General features: G+C 41.6%; 1 protein-coding gene across 1 annotated transcript in view; it reads right to left on the reverse strand.

The window, feature by feature from the left end:
- Egfl6 (EGF like domain multiple 6) overlaps nt 1-13,990 on the reverse strand; it is a 72,336-nt gene that overhangs the window by 12,922 nt on the left and 45,424 nt on the right. Inside the window, exons 7-8 of the mRNA XM_035449812.1 lie at nt 4,714-4,836; nt 523-843 (exon numbers count right to left, since the gene is read on the reverse strand). Of these exons, the coding sequence (XP_035305703.1) occupies nt 523-843; nt 4,714-4,836 (444 nt within the window). The remainder of the gene's footprint in view (nt 1-522; nt 844-4,713; nt 4,837-13,990) is intronic.

Genomic DNA, 13,990 nt, shown 5'->3' on the forward strand with positions numbered 1-13,990 from the left:
CATTTAGGAAGAAGATCAAGAGAAGGTAATATTAGGTGATGAGAAGGGACAGAATACAGGCAAAAGGACAGGTGATGATAAAGGACAGACTACAGGGAAATGAGTCATGAAAGAGGATAGATAGTTTTTTTTCCAAGTTTCAACTCTGTTATGTTGTTTCCTTTTTGGTGGTGCATAGGTGCATAAAAATGTAACTGGTAGTGAAACCCCAAGTGAAGCTCTACAGCTTCAGAATGGCCATGATAAGTATATAGGAGCTCACTGAGGTGTATAGTTTGGGATTGCACAAATGTTTGAGTGGCCTCCTCAAAGTTGCTGTGTGATGGTTTTATTTGTGATTTAATAAAGTGATTGTAATAAAATGTTTTTAAATAAAAAGTTTGTATGTTTCAGAATCAGTATATTGAAAGGGAACTAAGCCATCTTTCTTATGGCAGGAATTGTCTACTCTTGTTCATTGATTTCTCATGAGGAATCATGTTTGTTTTTGTAAAATGCTAGAATAACGAAAGCAATACTTACAAAACACATCTCCTCGAAGGCTTCGCTCCTGTTCTATCGCATTCTGTAGGATTTTGTCTCTTTTTTCTTCCTCCAGCCCCTCTCCCTTTCTCTCTTCCGTCCTCTTTTGCTCTCCATCAGAGTTTCCGCCCCTGGAAATGCTCTCTTCAGAGCTGAAAGGCAAGTTAACCTTAGGGGTGTGTGTACTGGTGGGTCTTGGGGTGACATTTTTCAGCTTCACCTTTTTCTTCATATTGTGCTTGTGAGCCAGTAACTTCTTGATTCGATCTTTGATGGTCCCAGGTGCTCTGAGAAATTCCTTCACAGAGTTTTCAGGGATAACTAAACCAAAAAGCAAGACAGGAGAATTCCCATTTGGTTGAGATCATTCTTGAACAATCAAACATTTTGGAAGTGTCAAAATGCAGGAAGTAAATGTTTCCAGAATCAGCCCCAAATAATAACTTTATAACACCCTCCTCCAAATCTCAGGGAATGTCATGGAAGAGGGGATGGAAAACTATGAGTACCAGAGGATGAGCAGTTGTGCTGTGAAACACTGTCCTCTGAACATAACATGGATATTGCACTCAGGAGCTCATGCTAGCTATGGTAACTTGCACAAGATGGATCCTATCAACATTCCATTACGAATGGAGGGGAGAGGCTTATGAGGCCCCATCTTCTTTGAGGAGCTGTTGGTAGGTAATGGTTAATGGGGGGGGGAGTCATTTTCTTCAATGGTGTAGATACTGGTAAACTGCCCTGCTTCAGTAAATAACTACCCTCACCCCATGCTCATGCAAGCAACTCTAATTAATTAAACTCAGTAGGTCACCACCCACCCTAAGAAAAAACAAAACAAAACAACAAAGACACAAAACTAGGAGGGAGACTTTGGATAAAGGCGTTCAGCAGGAGTGGGATGAGAGGCTAATGGGAGGGGGTGTCAAAATGACCAAAATACATTAGATACGTGTATGAAATTGTCAAAGAATGAAGAAAATAAATTTAAAAATGATCAGGTTTGAGAGTCATCATTGATGGGCCACTTCTGGCTGTACTTCCTATGTCCCTGGCAACACACTAACTTTGTCAGTGAAAAACAGTGATAGATAAAAGAAGGGCTAAGTATCAGAATGGCTTGAGAGAGAGTATTGAGATTTCCCCCTTTGTTCAGATTTAAAATACCATATGAAAGGAAGGAGGGCAGACATAGCAGGACTTTGTTGAGGCCCATCAACAGAAGGCTATGTTTTCCCTGGTAAAACATGGGATTTTTAATATTTTTTATATTTGTTTTTTATATTTTTCTTTAAGTTATTTTTTTGGTTCTTTCTTTAATTCTTTTTTTTTATCTAGTCTGTTATATGATTTAAACTACAGAATGGGTTCTCAGTGGAACCATGACTTTTTAAATCAACAGAAAGATTCCAAGATTTTCACCCACCAGGAAGCTTTCTGAAGAATAGAGACATACTCTTTTCCATTCTCTTAAGAGTTAATTCAAAGCTGGGCGTTGGTGGCGCCCACCTTTAATCCCAGCACTCGTGAGGCAGAGGCAGTCGGATTTCTGTGAGTTCGAGGCCAGCCTGGTCTCCAGAGCGAGTGCCAGGACAGGCTCCAAAGCTACACAGAGAAACCCTGTCTCGACCCCCCCCCTCAAAAAGAGTTAATTCAAAAGAGACCTTTCAATCAACTGGAGAATGAGTTCTGGGACACAGAGACCTGGGCATCTCAAAAGCCCTCTGGATACTTATCCATGCCTCTGCCATTACGACTCTGTGAGGTTTCCTGATCCACTCTTAAAAATTACCTAGTCAGCTTTGCAAGAGACTGGACTTTCTACTCATTGGCCTCAGTCTTCTTTGGAGGAGCTACTTTTGTTTCATGTGCCCTGCCCTGCCCTCCCTTTCCCCTTCCCTTCTCCCTCCCTTTCCCTTTCCTTTTCCCTTTCCCTTCTCTTCCATTTCTCTTTCCTCTTTCACTTCCCTTCCCTTTTCCTTTCCATTTCCTTTCCTTTTCCCTTTCCCTTTCCCTGTTCCTTCTCTTCCTCTCTCTCCTTCCTCCTACTCCCCTTCCTCCTTCTCCTCCTCCTCTTCTTCCTCCTCCTCCTCTTCCTCCTCCTCTTCCTCCTCCTCCTCCTCCTCTGGTTTTTCAAGAATGGGTTTCTCTGTATAACAGCTCTGGCCATCCTGGACCTCACTTTGTAGACCAGGATGGCCTCGAACTCACAGAGATCCCCCTGCTTTTTGTGCCCCCCCCCCAACTGGGATTACAGGTGTATGCCATCACCGGCTAGCTCTATGTCCCATTTTAAAAAACATTTCCAGGCACAATTTATGCTTCTCATCATCATTTTTCTTCAAAATCGATTCTTTTGAAAGTTCTTCATGGAATGGACCTAGCCACAGTCCACTTGGATACCAGGAACCTTTTATGTGTGTGCTGTTGAATGTCTGTCATGGCACATAGTGTTTAGTCTTGCACAGCTTAGAAGATATTCTGTGTGTCATCAGCAGACTTGGCTGGGTGGGGTCACAGGATATGAGGCAGGTCAGAATATGATTTACAGCCATACTGATGAGAATTGTGCCAAAGGGCATAGGAGATACTTGAGACAGGGCAGTAAAGAAGTCTATAGCAGGTGTTGCAGGGCATGCCTCTAGTCCCAGGACTCAGGAAGCTATGGCAGGATAGTAGTCAGTTCAAAGCTAGCCTTGACTACATAGTGAGTATTAGGCAGCCAAGACTACATAGCAAGACCTTTTTTTCAAAACAAATAATCAAACCAACAGGGCCAGTGAGATGGCTCAGCTCATTAGAGGCTCTTGATGCACAAGCCTGGTTTGATCTCCAGAGTCCACAAAAAGGTGGACAGAGAGCACTGACTCCAGAAAGTTTCTCCTGACCTCCACATGTATACATGTATGCTATGGTATGCATGCCCCTCAAACACCATTCACACGCGCGCACACACACACACACACACACACACACACGCACACACACACTAATAATAATAATAATAATAATAATGATAATAATGTACACACACTAATAATAATAATGATGATGATGATGATGATGATAATAATGTAATAATAATGAAAATCAAAACCAACCAAACAAACAAAAACACAATACAATACAACAAAACAAAAGCAAGTCTAGTCACACAATGGGCCAGGATTACAAGAAAGATAAATCTAGGGGCTGGAGAGATGGCTCAGAGGTTAAGAGCACTGACTGCTCTTCCAGAGGTCCTGAGTTCAATTCCCAGCAACCACATGGTGGCTCACAACCATCCCTTATGAGATCTGGTGCCCTCTTCTGGTGTGCAGATGTACATGGAAGCAGAATGCTGCATGCATAATAAAAAAATAAAATATTAAAAAGAAAGATAAATCTAGAAGTTGATGTTAATTATTATTTTATCATAATTACTACTATTCATCTTGACCTCATGAAGCCCAGGCCAAACTCACTATGCAGACAAGGATGACCATAAAATCCTTATCTTCCTGCTTCCACCTCTTAAGTGTTGGGAGTACAGGCATGAGTCACTGTGCTGGCTAGTTGACTTTAAACACTATAGGACTCTGTTTACTAGAGGATGGCCTGCTCTGTGAGCATACATAGCTTGTCCTGGCAGGTATTCCAGGTACTCTCTGGGGTTCATAGTGTTCATCACCACCCCCACCAACCACCATCATTAATTACTACCACTACCATCATCATTATTTTGGCCCTTGAAGTCTGCCACTTCCAAGCTGAAGTAATAAGAGATGGTAGGTATCTAATTGCCCATGCTTCTTTCCAGGGTGTGAAATATCCTAAGGGCTTGGAATAATACCCTAGTACCATAAGATGATGGAACCTTAGTCAGATTGGGTTTCTCCTTAAGGAAGAAATCTTCTAGAATGTCTCTTTATACATAGTACTCATGGGAAATCTCTTTTCTTGTTATTCCAGATTAACAGCTGTGACATTTTCTAATTGGATGTCTGGCTTATACACTTAGAATTTAAATTTACTATAATTGAAGAGTTCATTGGATGTCTCTCACCCCCAGAGAGAGAGAGAGAGAGAGAGAGAGAGAGAGAGAGAGACAGAGACAGAGACAGAGACAGAGACAGAGAGAAAGAGATCTGGAAAGAACGCTTTTTTGTGGGGAAGATAGAAAAACTGTCATGACCAAATGCTACTTACCAGAACACTGAAGTCCATTGCCCCTATATCCCTGCTTGCATTTGCACTTGAAGGATCCTGGGGTATTGAGGCAATTGGCATGGAGGCTGCACATATGGATATTCAGAGCACACTCATTTATATCTGAAAAGGGGAACATTCCAGTGAACAACTTTATGATAAAGGGCTTGCTGAAAGAGTAGCCTTTTCACTTGAGCCACTTCAAGGCCAAGCACTCAACCGCTAAGCAAACTAAGTGCTGCCTGAGAGTGGAGAGGTGTTCAAAACCAGAGGCCCTTTGGCCAAGAGCCCTGGTTTTCCCTGGAACCTGTCTGGTATGTAGGGAGGGTGCCTGCAGCTCACCTCCCCAGAGCAACTTCATGGCCTGCTTATTATTAATGCTATTGAAATCTGCTAAGATTTTTGGAGTTTCTCCTTAACATTTTTATCTATGTAATCTGGAACTAAGTGGCAGTATCAGAAAGTAAATACTAAATTTTGGATGGGTTTGCTGTTCATCTATGTAATCTGAAACAAAGTAACAGTATCAGAAAATGAATTCTAATTTTGGATGGCCTTGAGATGCTTCATAAACAAAGGACAGAATCAGCCAAGAACCTCTGACATCATCTGAATTCATGGGCATGGGCATTTTGTTCAGAACCTGCCAGGGGAAAGGGTCAGGCTGGTTTGAGCTCGTCTGCTGGAGTTAGAGGTGGAAAATTGGCCAGATTCCACCCAGGTGGGAGCTTCAAGTGCTCTACTCTCCACCACATGTCCTGTCTATGACTTTGTAGATGAAAGCACACAAAACAGTGTATTGTTTTGAACTTAGCCACAAAAGGAGCTCTGATGCTAATCTTAAGCACTTTTTAGCAATCAGAGATTTGCTTCCTTGTGAAGCTATGTGGATTTCCAGCTTGGTGTGTGTGGGAAGTCCTTGCAGTGGCAGGGAACTGGGGAACACTGCACCACTGTCATTGCTTGCACATCTGGCTGGGTCGACAGTACAAGTTGGGGCCCAAGCTCATGACAAACAGGAATTTTATGTGTCTGTCTTTGTATCGAAGAGAATTTGAGGGAATAACCGTGGAGGCCTCCCAAGTTGTTTCAAAAAGCAGCAATTGGATGTTGCTTCAACATGATGATACAAGACGTGTCCCAAGAAGCCCTAAGCATAATTGAAAGAACCACATTTTTTCCAATGGTTAGCTTTCCCTGTCGTGTGCATACCTTTGTCATCCATGTTATGTGAATAGGGAGCTAGAGGCAACCCAGACTTCACTTCACTGTAGGACAATATATTAAGAGCAATTGTTGTGGCATCTTTATACACTGTGAAGGTGTATTGCTGTGATTGGTGTAATAAAGAGCTGAAAGGCCAATAGCTAGGCAGGAGGTATAGGTGGGACTTCTAGGCAGAGAGCTCTAGGAAGAAGAAAGGTGGAGTCACCATCCAGAACATGGAGAGGAAACAGGAGTTACAAGTTGGAAGAGAAGTAATGACACATGGCAGAATATAGATTAATATAAATGGGTTAATTTAAATTGTAAGAGCTAGTCGAGACAAGCTTAAAGGCCAAGCTTTCATAATTAATAATATGTTTTTGTGATGTTATTTTGGAGCTGGTGTGTGATGAAAAAGCTGGCTGTAGGCAATGGGTTTGCATATCTGACCTCACAAGCTCTTTGACGTTTGGGATCCCTTCACTAAGAGATAAAAATGTTTTACTTCATGCAGATGAGACTAACAGCTGACTAATAACAGTATTATCAGAGAGTGATTTTGTTTGTCCCTTGAACTATGAAAGGGTTAAAAGAAGAAAGAGGAAAGAACATGTGCTCTTTTGTATAATTTTCCTTTTAAAAATTGATGTGTGTGACCCCACATCTGACAGAGGGCTGATCTCCAAAATATACAAAGAACTCAAGAAGCTAGTCCCCCAAATTAAAAAATGGGGTACAGAACTAAATAGACAATTCTCAATAGAGGAATCTAAAATGGCTGAAAGACACATGAGAAAGTGTTCAACATCCTTAGTCATCAGGGAAATGCAAATCAAAACAACTTTGAGATACCATCTTACTCCTGTCAGAATGGCTAAAATCAAAAATACCAATGACAGTTTATGCTGGAGAGGATGCAGAGAAAGAGGAACACTCCTCCACTGCTGGTGGGAGTGCCAACTTGTACAGCCACTGTGGAAATCAGTATGGCGACTCCTCAAGAAAATGGGAATGAGTCTACCACAAGATCCAGCAATTCCACTCCTAGGCATATACCCAAAAGAAGCACATTCATATAACAAGGACATATGTTCAACCATGTTCATAGCAGCATTATTTGTAATAGCCAGAAACTGGAAGCATCCTAGATGCCCCTCAACTGAAGAATGGATAGAGAAAATGTGGTACATTTACACAATGGAGTACTACTCAGCAGAAAAAAACAATGGAATCTTGAAATTCACAGAAAATGGATGGAAGTAGAAGAAACCATTCTGAGCGAGGTAACCCAATCACAAAAAGACAAACATGATATGTACTCACTCATATGTGGACCTGTTTTATGATACATAGTAGTGACCATGATTTATCAGAGCTGTTTTTAATGATGTTGCTCAGAATGGTTTCCTCCCAGATGATGATTGAGAAACTAATTAAAAAAAATGGTGCCAAGTACCACAAGAGTAACAGAACTGTGCTGTTTTCTGGGAGTCTGTTTTTTTTACTTTGTTGTTGTTGTTGTTTTTGTTTGTTTTTTGTTTTTTTTTAAAATGGAGTGTGCTGGATGTCTCTACCATTTTGTTCAAAGGACTGCAGAACCTGGAAAAGCTGTTGCTGCTATTGATGCATAACATATTGCCATTATTGCTCTCTCTCTCTCTCTATATATATATGTATACTATATATGTATATATATATATATATGCTAATTGAAACTCAAATATGTGATGAATCCAAGGTGTTTCAGTGAGTGCTCACCTGTGCATGCAAATTTGATTTCATCTTTAGTAAGTAGTAAAGTTATATGCTTGCCAAAAAAAATAAGTGACACACTGGAAGACAAATGTCACACAATTTCAATTTTATGTGTAACCTAGAAATGATAAACTTATGGGAACAGAGAGCAGAATTGTGGCTATTAGGCTTCAATGTGGGACTTTTAACAATGGGGAAATGATTGGTTTAAGGATATAAAACTGCAGTTGGAAAGAGGCATGGACTCTCTGAAGTCTTGAGGTCTACTGAGAGCATGATAAATATGGTTGATAACAATATGCTATATTTTAATAGTTGTGAGATAGTATACTTTAAGTGTTCTCAAAACAAAAATGATGGCTGAATCTGGCTTGGTTCAGGACACTCTTCCTTCCCTTTCCGTGGACTCACCGCAGACCAGGTGAGCCACCCCCTGCTTTTACCCAATTCTTGTCCTAAGGCCATTCACCCAGATTCCTCCAGGCTTGTCCCTGCTTGAAACAGACACGCCCAGGCAGGGTGGAGCTTCCTGAATCTGGCTTGGTTCAGGACACTCTTCCTTCCCTTTCCGTGGACTCACCGCAGACCAGGTGAGCCACCCCCTGCTTTTACCCAATTCTTGTCCTAAGCGCCATTCACCCAGATTCCTCCAGGCTTGTCCCTGCTTGAAACAGACACGCCCAGGCAGGGTGGAGCTTCCTGAATCTGGCTTGGTTCAGGACACTCTTCCTTCCCTTTCCGTGGACTCACCGCAGACCAGGTGAGCCACCCCCTGCTTTTACCCAATTCTTGTCCTAAGCGCCATCCACCCAGATCCCTCCAGGCCCGTCCCTGCTTGAAACAGACACGCCCAGGCAGGGTGGAGCTTCCTGAATCTGGCTTGGTTCAGGACACTCTTCCTTCCCTTTCCGTGGACTCACCGCAGACCAGGTGAGCAACCCCCTGCTTTTACCCAATTCTTGTCCTAAGCGCCATCCACCCAGATCCCTGCCAGGCTCGTCCTCGTTGAACAGACGACGCCCAGGAGGGTGGAGCTTCCTGAATCTGGCTTGGTTCAGGACACTCTTCCTTCCCATTCCGTGGATCATCGCAGACCAGGTGAGCCACCCCCTGCTTTTACCCAATTCTTGTCCTAAGCGCCATCCACCCAGATCCCTCCAGGCTCGTCCCTGCTTGAAACAGACACGCCCAGGTAGGGTGGAGCTTCCTGAATCTGGCTTGGTTCAGGACACTCTTCCTTCCCTTTCCGTGAACTCATCGCAGACCAGGTGAGCCCCCTGTTTTTACCAATTCTTGTCCTAATAGCTCCATTCACCCAGATCCTCCAGGCCTTGTCCCTGCTTGAAACAGACACGCCCAGGCAGGGTGGAGCTTCCTGAATCTGGCTTGGTTCAGGACACTCTTCCTTCCCTTTCTGTGGACTCATCGCAGACCAGGTGAGCCACCCCCTGCTTTTACCCAATTCTTGTCCTAAGCGCCATCCACCCAGATCCCTCCAGGCTCGGCCCTGCTTGAAACAGACACGCCCAGGCAGGGTGGAGCTTCCTGAATCTGGCTTGGTTCAGGACACTCTTCCTTCCCTTTCCGTGGACTCATCGCAGACCAGGTGAGCCACCCCCTGCTTTTACCCAATTCTTGTCCTAAGCGCCATCCACCCAGATCCCTCCAGGCTCGTCCCTGCTTGAAACAGACACGTCCAGGCAGGGAGGAGCTCCCCGAATCTGGGTACAGGCCACTCTTCATTCCATTCCCGGCGACCGATCCACCAAGAGGCCTAACGCCATCAGAGTGAGGAGGCTACGAGGAGAGGCAAAACCATCCAGAGCTTCGGACATTGAATTCCTGGCCCACACACACTACAGAGTAACAAGAGGAGATAGAGAGATCCTACCTGCACTCACTGGAAAAAGATATGGGAAGAAGACAGAATAAGAACCCGCTCAACAACAGAAAGACCAATATGACACCACCAGAATCTAGGGACTCCACTCCAGCAAGATCTGAAAAGCCCAACACAGTGCATGAAGAAGAGATGGACCTCAAAAATTATCTGAGCAAGATGATAGAGACCTTCAAAGAGGAAACAAGAAAATCCCTTAAAGAAATAGAAGAAAAAGTAAGCAAAAAATTACACGATATGGAGGAAAAGACAAACCAAAATATTCAAGAAATAAACAAATCTCTTAAAGAAGCTAAAGAAACCCAAGATAAAACAACCAAACAAGTGAAGGAAGCTCTTGAAACAGTTCAAAACATGAAAGCTGAATTAGACACATTAAAGAAAACACAGAATGAAGCGATGCTGGAAATGGAAAGGTTGGATAAACGAGCAGGATCTAAAGATGTGAGTATAACTAATAGAATTCAAGAGACAGAAGAGAGAATCTCAGCTATTGAAGACTCGCTAGAGGATATACATTCATCAACCAAAGAAAACCTCAAGACCAACAAATCCCTAACACAAAATATCCAGGAAATATGGGACACCGTGAAAAGACCAAACCTAAGAATAATAGGTGTAGAAGAAGAAACACTGCTCAAAGGTACAGAAAACATATTCAACAAAATCATAGAAGAAAACTTCCCCAACCTACAGAAGGATATGCCTAAGAAAGTACAAGAAGCTTATAGGAAACCAAACAGACTGGACCACAAAAAGAAGTCCCCCCGACACATAATATTCAAAACTCCAAATCTACAGAATAAAGAGAAAATATTAAGAGCTGCAAAGGAAAAAGGCCAAGTAACATATAAAGGCAAACCAATCAGAATCACACCTGACTTCTCAATGGAAACTATGAAAGCCAGAAGGTCTTGGATAGATACACTACAAGCACTAAGGGAGCATGGATGTCAACCCAGACTACTGTACCCAGCAAAACTTTCAATCACTATAGATGGAGAAAACAAGATTTTCCATGACAAAAACAGATTTAAACAATACATATCCACAAATCCAGCACTACAGAAGGTTCTGGAAGGAAAACTCCAACTCAAGGAACATAACTACATGCACAAAAACACAGGCAATAGATAATCTAATATTGCCAAACACAAAAAGAAGCAGGAGAGCAAAATCCACACACAATGACACCACCAAAAATAAATCCAAACCAAGCAAGAACCAACGAACAATGGACATTAATATCCCTAAATGTCAATGGCCTTAACTTACCCGTAAAAAGATATAGGCTAACAGAATGGATACGAAGACAGAATCCATCTTTCTGCTGTTTACAAGAAACACACCTCAACTCCAAAGACAGGCGATACCTCAGAGTAAAAGGATGGGAAAAGATTTTCCAATCAAATGGCCTCAAGAAACAAGCAGGTGTAGCAATCCTAATATCTAACAAAATGGACTTTAAACTAAAATCAATCAAAAGAGATGAAGAAGGGCATTTTATACTCATCACAGGAAAAGTCCATCAAGATGAAATCTCAATCCTGAACATCTATGCTCCAAATACGAAGGCACCCACATTTGTGAAAGAAACATTACTAAAGCTCAAACCACACATAAAACCACACACACTTATAGTAGGAGACTTCAACACCCCCCTTACACCACTAGACAGGACCACCAGACAAAAACTTAACAAAGAAACAGAGGATCTGAAAGAAGTCATGGCCCAACTGGGGTTAACGGATATCTATAGAGCATTCCATCCAAACTCAAAAGAATATACCTTCTTCTCAGCACCACATGGCACCTTCTCCAAAATTGACCACATAGTAGGCAACAAAGCAAACCTCCACAATTACAAAAGAATTGAAATAACCCCCTGTATCTTATCAGACCACCATGCATTAAAGCTAGAATTCAGCAACAATACAAATGGCAGGAAACCTGCAAACTTTTGGAAAATGAATAACACCCAATTGCACCATTCCTGGGTTGAGGAAGAAATAAAAAACAAATTAAAGACTTCCTAGATTCTAATGAAAATGCAGACACAACATACCCAAATTTATGGGACACTCTGAAAGCAGTCCTAAGAGGGAAGTTCATAGCACTAAGTGCCCACATGAAGAAACTAGAAAAAAGTCACATTAGAGAACTGACAGAACAACTGAGAACACTAGAGCAAAAAGAAGCAAACTCACCAAGGAGGAGTAGACGCCAGGAAATAATCAACCTGAGAGCTGAAATCAATAAAGTAGAAACTAGGAAAACATTACAAAGAATCAATGAAACAAAGAGTTGGTTCTTTGAGAAGATCAACAAGATAGACAAACCTCTAGCCAAACTAACCAAAAGGCAGAGAGAGAGCACACTAATTAACAAAATCAGAAACGAAAAGGGGGATATAACAACGGACACTGTGGAAATCCAGAGAATCTTTAGGTCATACTTTGAAAATCTGTACTCCACAAAATTTGAAAATCTAATGGAAATGGACAGTTTCCTGGATAAATATCACTTACCAAAATTAAATCAAGATCAGATAAACAGTTTAAATCGACCCATAACCCCTAATGAAATAGAAGCAGTCATCAAAAGCCTCCCAACCAAAAAAAGCCCAGGACCAGATGGCTTCACTGCAGATTTCTACCAGAAATTCAAACAAGAGCTGATACCAGTACTCCTCAAACTGTTCCGCACAATAGAAGCAGATGGGATATTGCCAAACTCTATCTACGAGGCTACAATCACTTTGATACCCAAGCCACACAAAGATAAGAATAAGAAAGAGAACTACAGACCAATATCTCTCATGAACATTGATGCTAAAATACTCAATAAAATATTGGCTAATCGAATCCAAGAACATATCAGAAAAATCATCCACCATGATCAAGTGGGCTTCATCCCAGGGATGCAAGGATGGTTCAATATACGAAAAACCATCAATGTAATCCATCATATAAACAAACTGAAAAAGAAAAACCACATGATCATCTCACTAGATGCTGAAAAGGCCTTTGACAAAATCCAACATCCCTTCATGATAAAGATCTTGGAGAGAACAGGAATAACAGGAACATATCTAAACATGATAAATGCGATATACACCAAACCAATAGCCAACATCAAACTAAATGGAGAGAAACTCAAAGCATTTCCTCTAAAATCAGGAACAAGACAAGGATGTCCACTCTCTCCATACCTCTTCAATATTGTACTTGAAGTTATAGCTAGAGCAATAAGACAAGAACAGGGGATCAAAGGGATACAAATTGGAAAGGACGAAGTCAAACTTTCACTATTTGCGATGACATGATAGTCTACATAAGTGACCCGAAAAACTCTAACAGGAAACTCCTACAGCTGATAACAACTTCAGCAAGGTAGCAGGATACAAAATTAACTTAAATAAATCTGTAGCCCTACTGTATACAGATGATAAACTCAATGAGAAAGAAATCATGGAAACATCACCTTTCACAATATCCACAAGCAACATTAAATATCTGGGGGTAACACTAACCAAAAAAGTGAAAGACCTGTACAATAAGAACTTTGAGACTTTAAAGAAAGAAATTAAGAAGATACCAGAAAGTGGAAAGATCTCCCGTGCTCTTGGATAGGCAGAATTAACATAGTAAAAATGGCAATCCTACCAAAAGCAATCTACAGATTTAATGCAATCCTCATCAAAATCCCAACACAGTTTTTCACAGACATTGAAAAAACAATACTCAACTTTATATGGAAAAATAAAATAGGATAGCCAAAACAACTCTTTACAATAAAGGATCTTCTGGAGGCATCACCATCCCCGACTTCAAGCTCTACTATAGAGCTATAGTTCTGAAAACAGCTTGGTATTGGCACAAAAATAGACCGATAGACCAATGGAATCGAATTGAAAACCCTGATATTAACCCACGCACCTACGAACAACTTATTTTTGACAAAGGTGCTAAATCCATACAATGGAAAAAAGATAGCATCTTCAACAAATGGTGCTGGCACAATTGGATTCGAACATGCAGAAAATTGCAGATAGATCCATACTTGTCACCATGCACGAAACTTAAGTGCAAATGGATCAAAGATCTCTCCATAAACCCAGCCACACTGAATCTTTTAGAAGAGAAAGTGGGAACAACCCTTGAACAAATTGGCACAGGAGAACGATTCCTGAACATCACGCCAGAAGCACAGACACTGAGGTCTGCAATTAATAAATGGGACCTCTTGAAACTGAGAAGCTTCTGTAAGGCAAAGGACACAGTCAGTAAGACAAAACGACCACCCACAGAATGGGAAAAAATCTTCACCAGCCCCACATCTGACAGAGGTCTGATTTCCAAAATATACAAGGAGCTCAAGAAGCTAGCACCAAAACACCATACAATGAAATTAAAA

This window comes from Cricetulus griseus, chromosome X (assembly GCF_003668045.3).
Source record: "Cricetulus griseus strain 17A/GY chromosome X, alternate assembly CriGri-PICRH-1.0, whole genome shotgun sequence".
Classification (NCBI taxonomy): Eukaryota; Metazoa; Chordata; class Mammalia; order Rodentia; family Cricetidae; genus Cricetulus; species Cricetulus griseus.